At 41.6% G+C, this 13,451-nt stretch overlaps 1 protein-coding gene across 6 annotated transcripts in view; it reads left to right on the top strand.

Moving 5' to 3' along the window:
- Nucleotides 1-1,554: 1,554 nt before the first annotated feature.
- Nucleotides 1,555-13,451, top strand: part of HNRNPR (heterogeneous nuclear ribonucleoprotein R) — a 37,585-nt gene continuing 25,688 nt past the window's right edge. For 2 of the 6 annotated variants that reach the window (XM_054720865.1, XM_054720861.1), the window contains exons 1-4: nt 1,555-1,680; nt 4,906-5,071; nt 7,404-7,522; nt 10,756-10,863. In XM_054720865.1, coding sequence (XP_054576840.1) covers nt 4,915-5,071; nt 7,404-7,522; nt 10,756-10,863 — 384 coding nt within the window. In that variant the 5' untranslated portion in view covers nt 1,555-1,680; nt 4,906-4,914. Of the gene's footprint in view, nt 1,681-2,214; nt 2,223-4,902; nt 5,072-7,403; nt 7,523-10,500; nt 10,651-10,755; nt 10,864-13,451 lie in introns of those variants that run through there. The other 4 variants (XM_054720862.1, XM_054720863.1, XM_054720866.1 and 1 more) reach the window with 4 other exon arrangements.

The raw sequence follows: 13,451 nt of genomic DNA, 5'->3' as shown, positions 1-13,451 counted from the left end.
ATTGATTTCAGAGAGGAAGGGAGAAGGATAGAGAGATAGAAACATCAATGATGAGAGAGAATCATTGATTGGCTGCCTCCTGCACGCCCCCTACTGGGGGGATCGAGCCCGCAACCCCAGCATGTGCCCTTGGCAGGAATCGAACCTGGGATCCTTGAGTCCACAGGCCGTCGCTCTATCCACTGAGCCAAACCAGCTAGGGCCACATAGTAGATTTTCAATAATTTTTGGTTGGTAGGGTCTGAGAAATTTATAATTATTTTTAATTATTTATTTTAAAATATATTTTTATTGATTTCAGAGAGGAAGGGAGAGGGGGGAGAGAGAAACATCAATGATGAGGATTATGGATCGTCCGCCTCCCGCACGCACCCCTACTGGGGATCAAGTCCACAAACCCAGGCATGTGCCCTTGACCAGAATCGAACCCGGGACCCTGCAGTCAGCAGTCAGCAGGCTGACGCTCTATCCACTGAGCCAAACTCTCTAGGGCGGGCCTGAGACATTTAAATGATACTAGAGTATCTGGAGATGCTGCAGACCACTGCTTAACCTTCTCCACTTCCTAAGAAGGGTGGGTTCAGGATAGGGAAGGAAGGACTGGCTCTACCTCAGTGAGCTCGGAGGTCTGTGGGATGCAACCGTTTTGGACTGAGGCGAAGCTAGGGAACCAAGCCAGGAGGGGTGGAAGGTGAGAAACGGGGTTAGAGATAACGGGAATTAGTCTCCTATGGGAATTAGCCCTTTTCCCAGCAAGGACAAGGCTTCACGGCTGCCTATATCTGTCCTACTTTGTAAATACTAATGGACTCCAAACCCTGTGGAAAAGAAGTCCCTGCTCTATCATGTGTGTGTAGCGCTGCTTTTGAGTGTTGCCCACTTGCTTTCTCTCACATTCTGCGCGGCTCCCAGCCATGTGTGGAAGGGGGCCAGGGAGACAGAGGGGCGGTGTTCCGATCGTTCCACGGCACGATTTCCTACACTAAATCCCCCAAACGACCAGCCCAAATCATCCCCCCATCGTGGTCTAACCAGAGTCCAAAAGAGGACCTAAAGCGAGGCCCGACCGCGTGGCGGTGGGCGTGTCTGGTGCGAGCAGCGGCGGCGGCGGCGCCGCTAGCGGGGACTCGGGACCCTGCAGCCCCGGCGAAGGGGTGGGAGGGCCGCGACGGAGCGGGCCGGCGGGGACGGAGGAGGCGGGGCTCCGGAGGCGGCCACGAGGCGCGAGGCCTAGGTTTTTGACCTCCAGGCAGCGGCTGGCTAGCAGGGAGGAGCCTTGGCCCTCAGGGCCTGGTGCCCCGCAGACGCGGCTCTAGCCCGGGCTTCACCACAGACCCCTTTGTGTTTCTGCCCCCGCCCCGGAGGCGCCACGGCCGGCGGCGCTGAGCTACCTCATTGGCTCGGCCGAGGGCTTTATCGATTGGCTCCCGAGCCGTTCAGCGAGGTACTCCTCTTCTTGCTCCCATTGGTCGCAGGAGCTGCCTCTCAGGCCATGGAGCGAGGTGATTGCCCGGCAACTCGGAGTCCCTGGAAGCAGTTCCGGGAAACCCCGCGTGCTGCCGGGATCGCATCTCTGTCCATGACGGGGGGAGGGGGTGGCGCGCGCGCCATTTCTAGTCGTTTTCAAAGCGCCTCGCGCTGATTCTCACGGGCCTGGCCGCCGGCCCCTGCTCTTCCCGGGTGAGTCTCGCCCAGGCCCGTGGGGGGAGGGGCCGGGAGCCCCGATTCGACCCGACCCGGGCTCGGCACCCGGTCCCCAGTTTCGTTTTCGCACCGAGGCCCCGGGGGTGGGGGTGGGGGTGGGGATGGGTTGGGGGCGGCTTCTGTTTCGTCCCGCCGCACCGCTGAGGGCCTAGCGCCGCGAGGCGCGACCTCGCCTTCGCTCCTTCTCCCTCGGCCCCTCCAACCTCCGGCCCGCGGTCCGGCCCGCCGGGCGCCCTCCCGCGGCTTGTCGCGGTCGGCAGTGTTTTTCCCGCCTCCGCCCGCCGCTCCACGCGGCCGGGCTGGCTGGCTGGCTGGCTGGCGGCCTAAGGCGCCCGCAGCCTCGTCGCTTCTCCCTGCCGGAGCCGCCTCGCTCCCTCATCAGCCGCCCTCGCCACGAGGGGGATGTGCTGATGGTCCGGACGGGCGAGAAGGGGTGGGGTGGACCGAGAGCGGGATGCGAACCCCGGGTATTTTGAGCCGAGGAAAAACTTTTGTGGGAGCAGACGCCGCAGGCCGATGTGTGCAGGAGCCCTCGCTCCCCTCCCCGTTCTGCATGCTGCGAGTCGAGATTTGAAGGAAAAAATGACTACCAGGGGCCGTGAACCTTAGGCTTCAAGCGGCGCCTGAAATAATGTAATTCTAAGACTGTTTCAGGCGCACTAAATTGGAAAGGGGGTTTTCTTTCCTAACCGGCAGTAAGCGTATTGCCAACATTAAAACTTAACTCTGGGTTCTTGAAAGGTCCAGTCCTTTCACGCTGTTTGAGATGTTGCCGTATTTCAAGAGGCTGAATTTATGTCTCCTGAGTCAGTCGTAGGAGAAGGGATTGACACACTTAAACCATGAGATAACCGTTAGTTTTCATTTCCTTGGCTCTTCGACAACCCGTCTCTTAATGTGAAGAATTTGCACAGAGATGTTTAGAAAAAGTCAGGGAGGGGCTAGTGCTGACTTCCCAAATCTCCCAGCAGCCCTTTTAAATCTTAATGAAATTTTTGCTTTTTGCAAAAATGCTTAGATCAACTGACTACAGTTGCATTAGTATATTTGCTGCATCAGAATTTGGCTGTGTGGCATTTGTATTGAATTGACATATAAGAGTTTTAGGTGTGGTCTCATGTGACCTAAAAAGTCTTTTTTTTTTTAAATGAGCACATGGTATTTGGTTTGAAGAGAAAGGTTTTTCCGTGATCTGAAAGGTTTTATTGTCTAGAATCTACTTTACATTTTTTGGTTGAAGTTTACAATTATTTTTGTTGTTGAAAATTTCAACCATTTCTGGATCAACTTGCAGTGAGCCTTTGCAATAAAATAGTAGTCATAAGTATTTCTGTCTTGTCCTTAATATGCAACTTGTCTTTTTGCTTTACATATACTTGAAAAAACATACCACCTTAACAGATGTTCATTGAACTTTTCTGTTAAAAATTTGCTTGCTTTCTGTGACTAATAGTATTTCCAGATGCAATACTGTAAGGGTCTTGTGATACTGATGAGAAGAACGTTTGAGTTGTGATGATCATCTTATGGTCGTATTTGGGGGTCGGGGAGCATGGGAAAATAGAACTATATATTCACAAAGAGACTTTGGACTTTAGGGTGCATCTTTATGGAAATAGGTTGTTATTAATCAGTAAACGTATTCATCTTACACTTTTAAATCATTTTGTGTAGTCAAAAGTGTGGCAGTTTTGAGTGTTAACAGAAACATTTAAAAAAGTGTGCCAGTTCATCAGAATTTGAGGCTTGCCTTGAGAAACATTTATCAACCCAGAGTTTAACCACAAAGTCTGTGCCTGTATAAACACTAGTGGGCTCTCAAGTCTTAATATTTGTAATCATAAGAAGTCATGATATCTCATTTCTGAGTAACCCTTTCAGCATTTTCCTCTCTTCCTACTCTCTATTACCTCCTTCCTCTCAATCTTCCTCCCTTTTTCTTTAACTTCAACTAAATATTTGTGGACTTTTAATTGAAAAAGTTGTTTTAAGTCAGAAAACTGTACTTGGTGCATTTGCATAGTCTTTGATAAGCAATCTGGAAGTGTGGTTATCTTGGGAGTTTTAGTGCTTTTAAGAAATTTGTATTTTCTTTATAGATGACTAGGTATCTTGAGTTTTCATCAGTAAAAGTAGTTTTTTTCTTGAGATCCACCTTCATGCCCTTTATTTCAGTATTTGTTGCAATGTCTATATCCTGATACTTATTATCTTCATCATATTGTAATTTCACCACAGACAAACTTATCTTGAGGCAGTATAGAGACTGGCTTTGTATGGTTTTACGATTTAATCTCTCTCTTTAGGGAGTTGGTTCATTTCAACATTACATACAGGTTGAATATGCAAAATGATTTGGGTAGGTTAATCTGAGACAGCTGACCTTCCTAGAGAAGTAAGGTTTGTTGAAATTATTTGGAAGAAATTAGTTGTCCATTCTTTATTATGTTTTTGCAGCTTTATTTTACTGATGTGAAAAATTCAATATGTACTCATGATTTTTTTTAATATGAAGCAACCTCAATTATAGCTCACTTTTTATTTTATGTGGACTTAAACAATCTGTTAGCTTTTAAACTTGGTCATTTTTTCTTTTAAATCTGTGAATGGGAATAGCAAATTAATTTTAGAAGAAAAAATAATGTCAAGTTGTGTGTTTTGTTTTGTTTTATGTGAGGCGGAGAAACCAAACCACCAGTGTGTTGAATCAGAGATATCAGGGCATTTATTTCACACTTATCTTGGATTTGAAGTAGAGCTAGGAAAATTTGAATGTTCTTAAACCTTGCTAAAGTGGTGTGTGGGTGTTCATTATGTTTTTAAACCAAACTTTAAAAAACGGTATAAGAATTGAGTGCTGAGGGGCTTTTTAGCATTTTCCGGTGATTTGTTGATATACTCGTCAGGACACAACAGCTGCTTTTGTTAATCAGCGATTCTACCTAAGTAAATTTAAGCCTTTATTTAACCTAGTGTACATGAAGTTCCTTAAAGAGCTAATGCTTCCATGTACATTTTCTATGGTTTTACAGGATTGTTATTGCAAATTTAGGTCAGATACATCACAAAAGGCATAAAATATTATTTTGATAGAGGTTATTAGCAGCATGTATACAGATTAGTTTAGATAAATCATGCATTGTCCTACAAACTAGTTATTTTTGGCTTAATGTAATATAGCTCCTGAATTTTTTCCAGCAGCATAATAAAATGGCTAATCAGGTGAATGGTAATGCGGTACAGTTAAAAGAAGAGGAAGAACCAATGGATACTTCCAGTGTAACTCACACAGAACACTACAAGACACTGATAGAGGCAGGCCTCCCACAGAAGGTGGCAGAAAGACTTGATGAAATATTTCAGACAGGTATAATATGCATTTCTTGTTTCTGACTGGTTATGAAAGGGAGGGCAAACCACTTTGAATTTTATAGATTTTGTTAAGGTTAAATAATACTTATTGTTTCTGATCTATGTAGAGCTGAATGTTTGTTACTTTCCCTTCATTGAGGGCATATTGGGTTTGACTTTGATATTCTTATCTCATTATTTTGAAGCCTTCTTAGTGTTGAATATGCAGTCTTAGTTGTTTCAGAACAGTGCATCAATTTGTCTTAGATTTACCACCAATTAAAAAGTATGTTTCAGCATATCAAATATTTACTTTTTTCCCTTAATTTAAATCAGTCATCATTTTGCTTTTACTTTTCTACTTTTAGCTTCTTAAAGTGATTGTTAAATCAGCTTAGGTCTGATTAGGTGGCATAATAAGAGGATTGGTTAGACTGTATTGTCTGAAATGATAATAAATGTCAGATTCCTTGAGAGTTTGTGCTTGTCTAGTTTCTATTAAATAGAAACACACATCTCTCAGTAATATGGAAGTGTTTGGTTTGTAATAGCTGCTTTTTTAAATCTAGAAGTCCTATGGTTAAGTACTTAAGCAAATTTGAACATCTTAATATGGTTGGTTGTAAGTGGTTTGAACTTCTAAAGAGGGAGAGAAATACTCTTAGAGAGTGTGGTTCAAAATAAACGTATCTTCCCCCTTTGGGGCCATGGATGGAAATTTCCTTCCTCAGTGTTTTGTGTGCCTATCCAGATTTTGGGAGAGAGAATTGAATTGTCTCACAAATGTGTCTTAAGTACCAGAGTAACATGTAGTGGGTTTGTTTTTGTTTTTTTTGTCCTTAAAATTTATTTTAAATATGAAAAGTTAAGGATAATTTCAGACATTGAAATGACATCTAAAAATTACTCCTGAATGATGGTCCCATTTGAAAATCAGTCCTCAGGAACTTTCTGTGACGTTCTGCCATAGAGTATTGGCAGTGGTCTGCTTAGAGATGCTCTCTTGCAGAGTGTTTTGTTATTGATAAATGGCTGATTGTTTTTAAGTGTAGGGTTGGATTGATAGAATGGATTGCTGGGTGTCCTGAGGTGTGGCTCTGGGTGGTGATAATGGAATATTCAAGTAAGGAAACTCCAATTATTGAGAGTTGCTCATTTTGAGCTTTTAAAATAAATCCTTGCAACATTTTTTTAAAGGTACCTTTGCAAGTGGCATTACATTTATTTAAAATATATTTGCTGTATGGAATAAAGTTCTTTTTGGTTTTTCCAAATGGAGTCACTTCTGGTGTTAGTTCATATGGACTTAGGGTTTTAAACTGCCAAATATTTCCATTTTAAATAGGATCAATTCTGAAATATATTCCTTATACATATATGGAGAGGAAATACAACACTTAACAGACTTAAGTGATTATATTTGAAACTTAGTGGATGTTCTGTGTGCAGTTAAATATACTACATATACAGAATGCAGTGTGTATTTTCTGTATAGTTTACTTGTAAGTCCATAGTAAAGTCCTTAATACCATTTGAAAAAAAATTGTCATTGTTGACAGTGTTGTGAATGCCACAGCATCTTTTAAATCTCAGCTTGACACTTGAGAAGAAAAAAAATGCCTTAAAATATGACTTTCAGATTTGACTGATCAAGCTGCACTTGCATTTGTAGAAGAGTTTAAAATTATGCCTTTCCACATTCTGACTGCAGCAAAGTAGATGCTTTGATAAACAAATGTGTTTCATGTTATCTTTGGTGCTGAGGAGGAAAAGCCTTTGATACTTTTTGGAGAGCGGAATAAATTATTTAGTAAAAGTGGTTCTTTCTTACCCCCCCCCCCCCCCAATCTCCACCTCCTGTGTGGTTAGCAACAACTACAACAGTCCATATAAGTTGAAGATTGATCCTTGGGAAATACAGTATGTTTTTACCACTCTTAACATAAAACAGAATTTGTTATATTAATGCTTAATCTGTAGTACGGGTGTACATCAGATTTAACTTCCAAGACTTAAACCTCTGAGCAGTGGGAAATGGGGTTAAGATTTTTATGTTTTTTATGGGATATATTTATACCCCCATATGAAAAGCTAAGGATAATTTCAGACATAACATGATTAAAATTCATGTTTGTAGTTACTGACATTTTATCTTTTATTTTCATATTTGAACTCTTGACCTTTCTATATAGTATTTGTATAGCTGCCCATATGCATATAGTTAAATGAAAAATGTAGTGTGTTAGTGATAGTACTGAATGTAACTATTCTTGATTAAACATTGATAGTACAGTTTAGAGTATCCCTTTTGTTGCAATAATGTTACCCCCTTTCAATTTAATTTGTAGGATTGGTAGCTTATGTGGATCTTGATGAAAGAGCAATTGATGCTCTCAGGGAATTTAATGAAGAAGGAGCTCTGTCTGTACTACAACAGTTCAAGGAAAGCGACTTATCACATGTTCAGGTAAGGCTATTACTCAGAAATGTCTTTGAATAACTAATGACCTGAAATTATCATACTATTACTTTTTTCCTGTGGAGTTGTGGTATTTTTTTGTTAGTGATTACCTTTGCTTTTATTTTTTTAAAAAAATTGATTTCAGAGAGGAAGGGAGAGGAAGGGAGAGAGAGATAGAAACATCAGTGATTTGATTGATCAGCTGCCGTCTGCACACTCCACAGTGGGGATGGAGCCTACAAACTGGCCATGTCCCCTGACCCAGAATCGAACCATGACTTCCTGGTTCATAGGTCAATACTCAACCACTAAGCCCTGCTTCTTTTATTTATTTATTTTATTTTTTAAAATATATTTTTATTGATTTCAGAGAGGAAGGAAGAGGGAGAGAGAGATAGAAACATCAATGATGAGAGAGAGTCATTGATTGGCTGCCTCCTGCACGACCCCACTGGGGAATCAAGCCCACAACCCAGGCACGTGCCCTTGACCGGAACTGAACCCGGGACCCCCCAGTCCGCAGGCTGATGCTCTATCCACTGAGCCAAACCGGGTAGGGCTAAGCCATGCTTCTTTTAAAAAATTAGTTTAAGGGGGGGAAAATCTGCTTATGGCAAAGAGTTTTCAGAAACAGTATGAAGTGAAAAAGTGTCCCCCCCCCCCTCCTTTATTTGTAGTAAGTTACTTTAAAAACTTAAAATCAAAGTTTGCTAATTGTTACTAGTTTTTTTTATTGTTTACAGTGCTCAGATTTTAAACATTTTGGATCATTTGATCCTGTTTTCTTTTTTTTAAAATAAATCTTCATTGTTCAGATTATTACAATTGTTCCTCTTTTTCCCCCCATAGCTCCCTTCCACCTGGTTCCCACCCTACCCTCTGTCCTTACCCCTCCCCCCCACTGTCCTCATCCATAGGTGTACGATTTTTGTCCAGTCTCTTCCCACACCCCCCGTACCCCTTTCCCCCCGAGAATTGTCAGTCCACTCCCTTTCTATGCCCCTGATTCTATTATATTCACCAGTTTATTCTGTCTATCAGATTTTTTATTCACTTGATTTTTAGATTCACTTGTTGATAGATATGTATTTGTTGTTCATAATTTTTATTTTTACCTTTTTCTTCTTCCTCTTCTTAAAGAATACCTTTTAGCATTTCATATAATACTGGTTTGGCAGTGATGAACTCCTTTAGCTTTTTCTTATCTGTGAAGCTCTTTATCTGCCCTTCAATTCTGAATGATAGCTTTGCTGGGTAGAGTAATCTTGGTTGTAGGTTCTTACTATTCATCACTTTGAATATTTCTTGCCACTCCCGTCTGGCCTGCATAGTTTCTGTTGAGAAATCAGCTGACAATTGTATGGGTGCTCCCTTGTAGGTAACTGTTTTTCTCTTGCTGCTTTTAATATTCTCTCTTTGTCTTTTGCTCTTGCCATTTTATTTATTTAAATATATTTTATTGATTTTTACAGAGAGGAAGGGAGAGGTATAGAGAGTTAGAAACACTGATCAGCTGCCTCCTGCACACCTCCTACTGGGGATGTGCCTGCAACCAAGGTACATGCCGTTGACCAGAATCAAACCTGGGACCCTCTATCCACTGAGCCAAACTGGTTAGGGCTGCTCTTGGCATTTTAATTATGATGTGTCTTGGTGTGGTCCTCTTTGGATTCCTTTTGTTTGGGTTCTCTGCGCTTCCTGGACTTGTAAGTCTATTTCTTTCACCAGGTGGGGGAAGTTTTCTGTCATTAGTTCTTCAAGTAGGTTTTCAGTATCTTGCTCTCTCTCTTTTTCTGGCACCCCCATAATTCAGATGTTGGTACACTTGAAGTTGTCCCAGAGGCTCCTTACACTATCTTCATATTTTTGGATTATTTTTTCTTTTTGCTTTTCCGGTTGGGTGTTTTTTACTTCTTTGTATTTCAAATCTTTGACTTGATTCATGCGATCCTCTAGTCTGCTGTTGGATTTCTGTATATTATTTTTTATTTCAGTCAGTGTATGCTTAATTTCTAGTTGGTCCTTTTTCATATCCTCGAGGGTCTGGCTAAATTTATCAGCCTTTTCTAGAAAACTCTTGAAAAACCTTATAACCGTGGATTTGAACTCTATATCCAGTTGTTTGCTTTCCTCCATTTCTTTCATTTGTGACCTGTTTCTTTGTCTCCATATTTTGGCTGCTTCCCTGAGTTGATAGAGTGGCTTTGTGTGCTAGGTGTCCTATAGGGCCCAGTGGCTCAGCCTCCCCAGTTACCTGAGGTGGACACTCTTGGTGCACCCCTTTGTGGGCTGTGTGCACAGTCTTGTTGTAGTTAAGTCTTGATTGTTGTTGGTATCACTGGGAAGAATTGACCTCCAGGCCAATTGGCTGTGAGGATCAACTGTGTCTACGCTAGGAGAACTTCTCTGCTGGAGACACTCTTATGAGACAAGACTTGCAAAAGCCTCTGTGCTCAGCTTGGATGGGGCGGAGTCTCAGGGCAGAGCAGACAGCAATGTCTTTCCGTCAGCCCTGCTCTAAGAGGCTCCTGGGTCTCAGTGTCCCGCCGTAATTGCTACAAGCACCTCTGAGAGAAAGCCGTCCTCGAGTTTTGCCCGCTGCCAGACAGTCCAGTTTCTCCCCGAATGAGTCTGGGTCCCCAGAGTCTCGCCAGGAACTGGAGTTCAGAGCCGTTGGGAGCTTTTGTCTCCCTCCCAGTTGAGAAAGCCCAATTGAGAAAGCAAGCCACGAACTCAGTTGCCAGTCCTCTCCGCGCGCGCGTCTCCGTACCTCTGCCTTCTGCAGCTCTTTTGAGTCTCAGTGTGCTTTTCTCTTTCCTTCTAGTTGTAGAATTTCCACTCAGCCAGCCTTCCTGTGATTCTGGATGATGTCCGTTTTGTCTTTTAGTTGTAGTTTTGAAATTGTTGTGCGAGGCAGCAGTTTAGGTGTTTACTTACGCTGCCGTCTTGGTTTCTCCCTGTTTTATTTTCTTGAAGGGAAATAATGAAGGTGGGAGAAGTAGTTTTCGAACATGTGGCAAAGATAGTCCAGATGCATTTAAATATCAACAAATGAAAGACTGTCTTGCTGCTTTCTGCACCATTCGCTGGCACATAGTAACCACTCAGCAAATACTTATTGAGTGAATAAATGAGTAAATATTTTTAATTCTGGTCTTCTGAAATTAAATTTCATATGTATTTGACCCTTCAGCGATTCCTAGTAATTCTTTTTCATTGAATTTACTTGCCTGTTCTAGAACAAAAGTGCATTTTTATGTGGAGTTATGAAGACCTACAGGCAAAGGGAGAAACAAGGAAGCAAGGTGCAAGAGTCTACAAAGGGACCTGATGAAGCAAAGATTAAGGTAAAACTTGGTAATGAAATCAAATTAAAGATGAGATTGAATACTTTAAAAAAGATATATATTTTTTTATTGATTTCAGAGAGGAAGGAAGAGGGAGAGAGAGAGAGAAATATCAGTGACGAGAGAGAATCATCGATCAGCTGCCTCCTGTAAACCCCCTATTGGGGATTGAGCTTGCAACCCAGGCATGTGCTGTGACTGGGAATCGAACTGTGACCTCCTGGTTCATAGGTCAATGTTCAACCACTGAGCCATGCTGGTCGACATTACTGTTCCACTTTTTAAAAATATTAGTGTTTAGGAATGAAGTAATTTAGGGAAAATTACATAAGAAGAATTTTGGAGGCAAAGATTTAATCGTATGTTTGGTGAAAAATCCTGATTCAAGACTCCCTCATTCCTTGTTCTTTGGGCTATGAGTGATATATATTTATTGATGCTTCCTATAACAGTTTTTTGGATTGATCCAGTCATGTTTCATTTTATTTCCAAGCACTTTGTTTGTTTGTTTCTTTTTAAAAAAATATATATTTTTATTGATTTCAGAGAGGAAGGGAGAAGGAGAGAGAGATAAAAACATCAGTGATGAGAGAGAATCACCTATTGGCTGCCTCCTGCATGCTCCCTACTGGGGATTGAGACCACAACCTGAGCATGTACTGTTGACCAGAATCGAACCCAGGATCCTTCAGTCAGCAGGCTGACGCTCTATCCACTGAGCCAAACCAGCTAGGGCCACTTTGTTTCTTTTCTCTTGGTAAAAGTGTTTTTATAATTGCTTTTCTCATTTTTGAGTTTTATTTACCTCAGTTTACTTATAAACTGGGAATAGTAATCATGCCTATCTCACAGAGTTGTGAGAATTAAAGTAATTAAGATATTGAAACTGCTTAGAATAATACCTGGAATGTAGCAAAAACATAATTATGAGCCATTATTTTTTAAAATATATTTTTATTGATTTCAGAGAGGAAGGGAGAGGGAGAGAGAAATAGAAACATGGATGAGCAAGAATCATTGAACAACTGCCTCCTGCTCGCCCCTTAATGGGAATCAAGCCCGCAACCCAGGCATGTGTCCTGGACCGGAATCGAGCCCGGGACCCTTTAGTCTGCAGGCCAACGCTCTATCAATTGAGCCAAACTTGCTAGGGCTACGAGCTGTTATTACTATTATTTTATTTTTATTATTTTTTATTTATTTTAAAATATATTTTATTGATTTTTTTTCACAGAGAGGAAGGGAGAGGGATAGAGAGTTAGAAACATCAATGAGAGAGAAACATTGATCAGCTGCCTCCCGCACCCCCCCCCCCCCCCATTGGGGATGTGCCCACAACCAAGGTATATGCCCCTGACTGGAATCGAACCTGGGACCCTTCAGTCTGCAGGGCGACGCTCCATTCACTGAGCCAAACCGGCTAGGGCTATTACTATTATTTTATATAAATAAACTGCTATGAAAGGTAAATATAGGGCATTTAGTGAAAGGCCAGTGAACCTTAATCAAATGGATATTGGTGTTTAGTTATTTAATGTTGAAGTTGTTTGTATAGTTTTATGTAGGTAGGAAATATAAATTGTAGTTTCTGCCATATAATTAGCTTACATAAGCGCTCCTTTGTACCTCTTTTCCCTCATCTGTAAAAGGGCATAACCCCATTCTTTTAAAAAAAATAAAATTTTTTTTTATTAATTGCAGAGAGAAGAAGCGGGGGGGAGAGAGAGAGAAAAAATATCAAGAATCATTGATCAGCTGCCTCCTGCACACCCCTACTGGGGATTGAACTGGCATCCTTGGCATGAGCCCCAACCTGGATTTGAACTAGCTCCTCTTGGTAGCTCAACCAATTGAGCAACACCAGCCAGGCTTAATATTTTTAAAATAATTATGTGAAAACTAGAGGCCCGGTGCCTAGATTTGTGCACCCGTAGGGTCCCTTGGCCTGGCTTGTGGGGATCAGGCCGAAATTGCCCAGTGCATGGATTCGTCCAGGGCGTGTCTGGCCCATCTGGCCCAGTCCCTATCAGCCTGACCCCAGCAGCAAGCTAACCTACCAGTCGGAGCATCTGCCCCCTGGTGGTCAGTGCATGTCATAGCTACTGGTTGGATGGTCGCTTAAGCTTTTATATGTATAGATTTGATGTAATAATTGTGTGTTTTTAAACTTACTACTGTTCATTGAATAAGCCTGTATTATTTCCATAAAGCTATTTGCTCTTGATAAGGTGTATGTTATATATATATATAATATGTGTATATTACATTATGCAAATACTATCATGTGTAAAGATGTACATATTATGCATGTATTATGTAATATATTAGATGTTTAAAAGTAGAGCAGCTTTATTTGAGTCAAAGGTAAAAGAATGGAAGTCTAAGGAAACTGGTATCCTAGGGTTTTTCCAAAGATATTTTTGAAAACCACTGAATTTGGTAATGTCTGATATCTCTTATTGCCCTGACATTATATAATTTTAAAAACCTGAAGTGTAAAACTCTACTTTCTAGATAGATTGCATTTTTTTTTTCTTCTCATTGTGTCCTTGTTCTGTAGCCCTTTCATATAAGCACAACCTTTAGGG

The sequence above is a fragment of the Eptesicus fuscus genome, chromosome 9 (genome assembly GCF_027574615.1).
Source record: "Eptesicus fuscus isolate TK198812 chromosome 9, DD_ASM_mEF_20220401, whole genome shotgun sequence".
NCBI lineage: Eukaryota > Metazoa > Chordata > Mammalia > Chiroptera > Vespertilionidae > Eptesicus > Eptesicus fuscus.
Note: the sequence above shows the minus strand (reverse complement) of the source record. Positions and strands in the feature narration are given on the sequence as shown.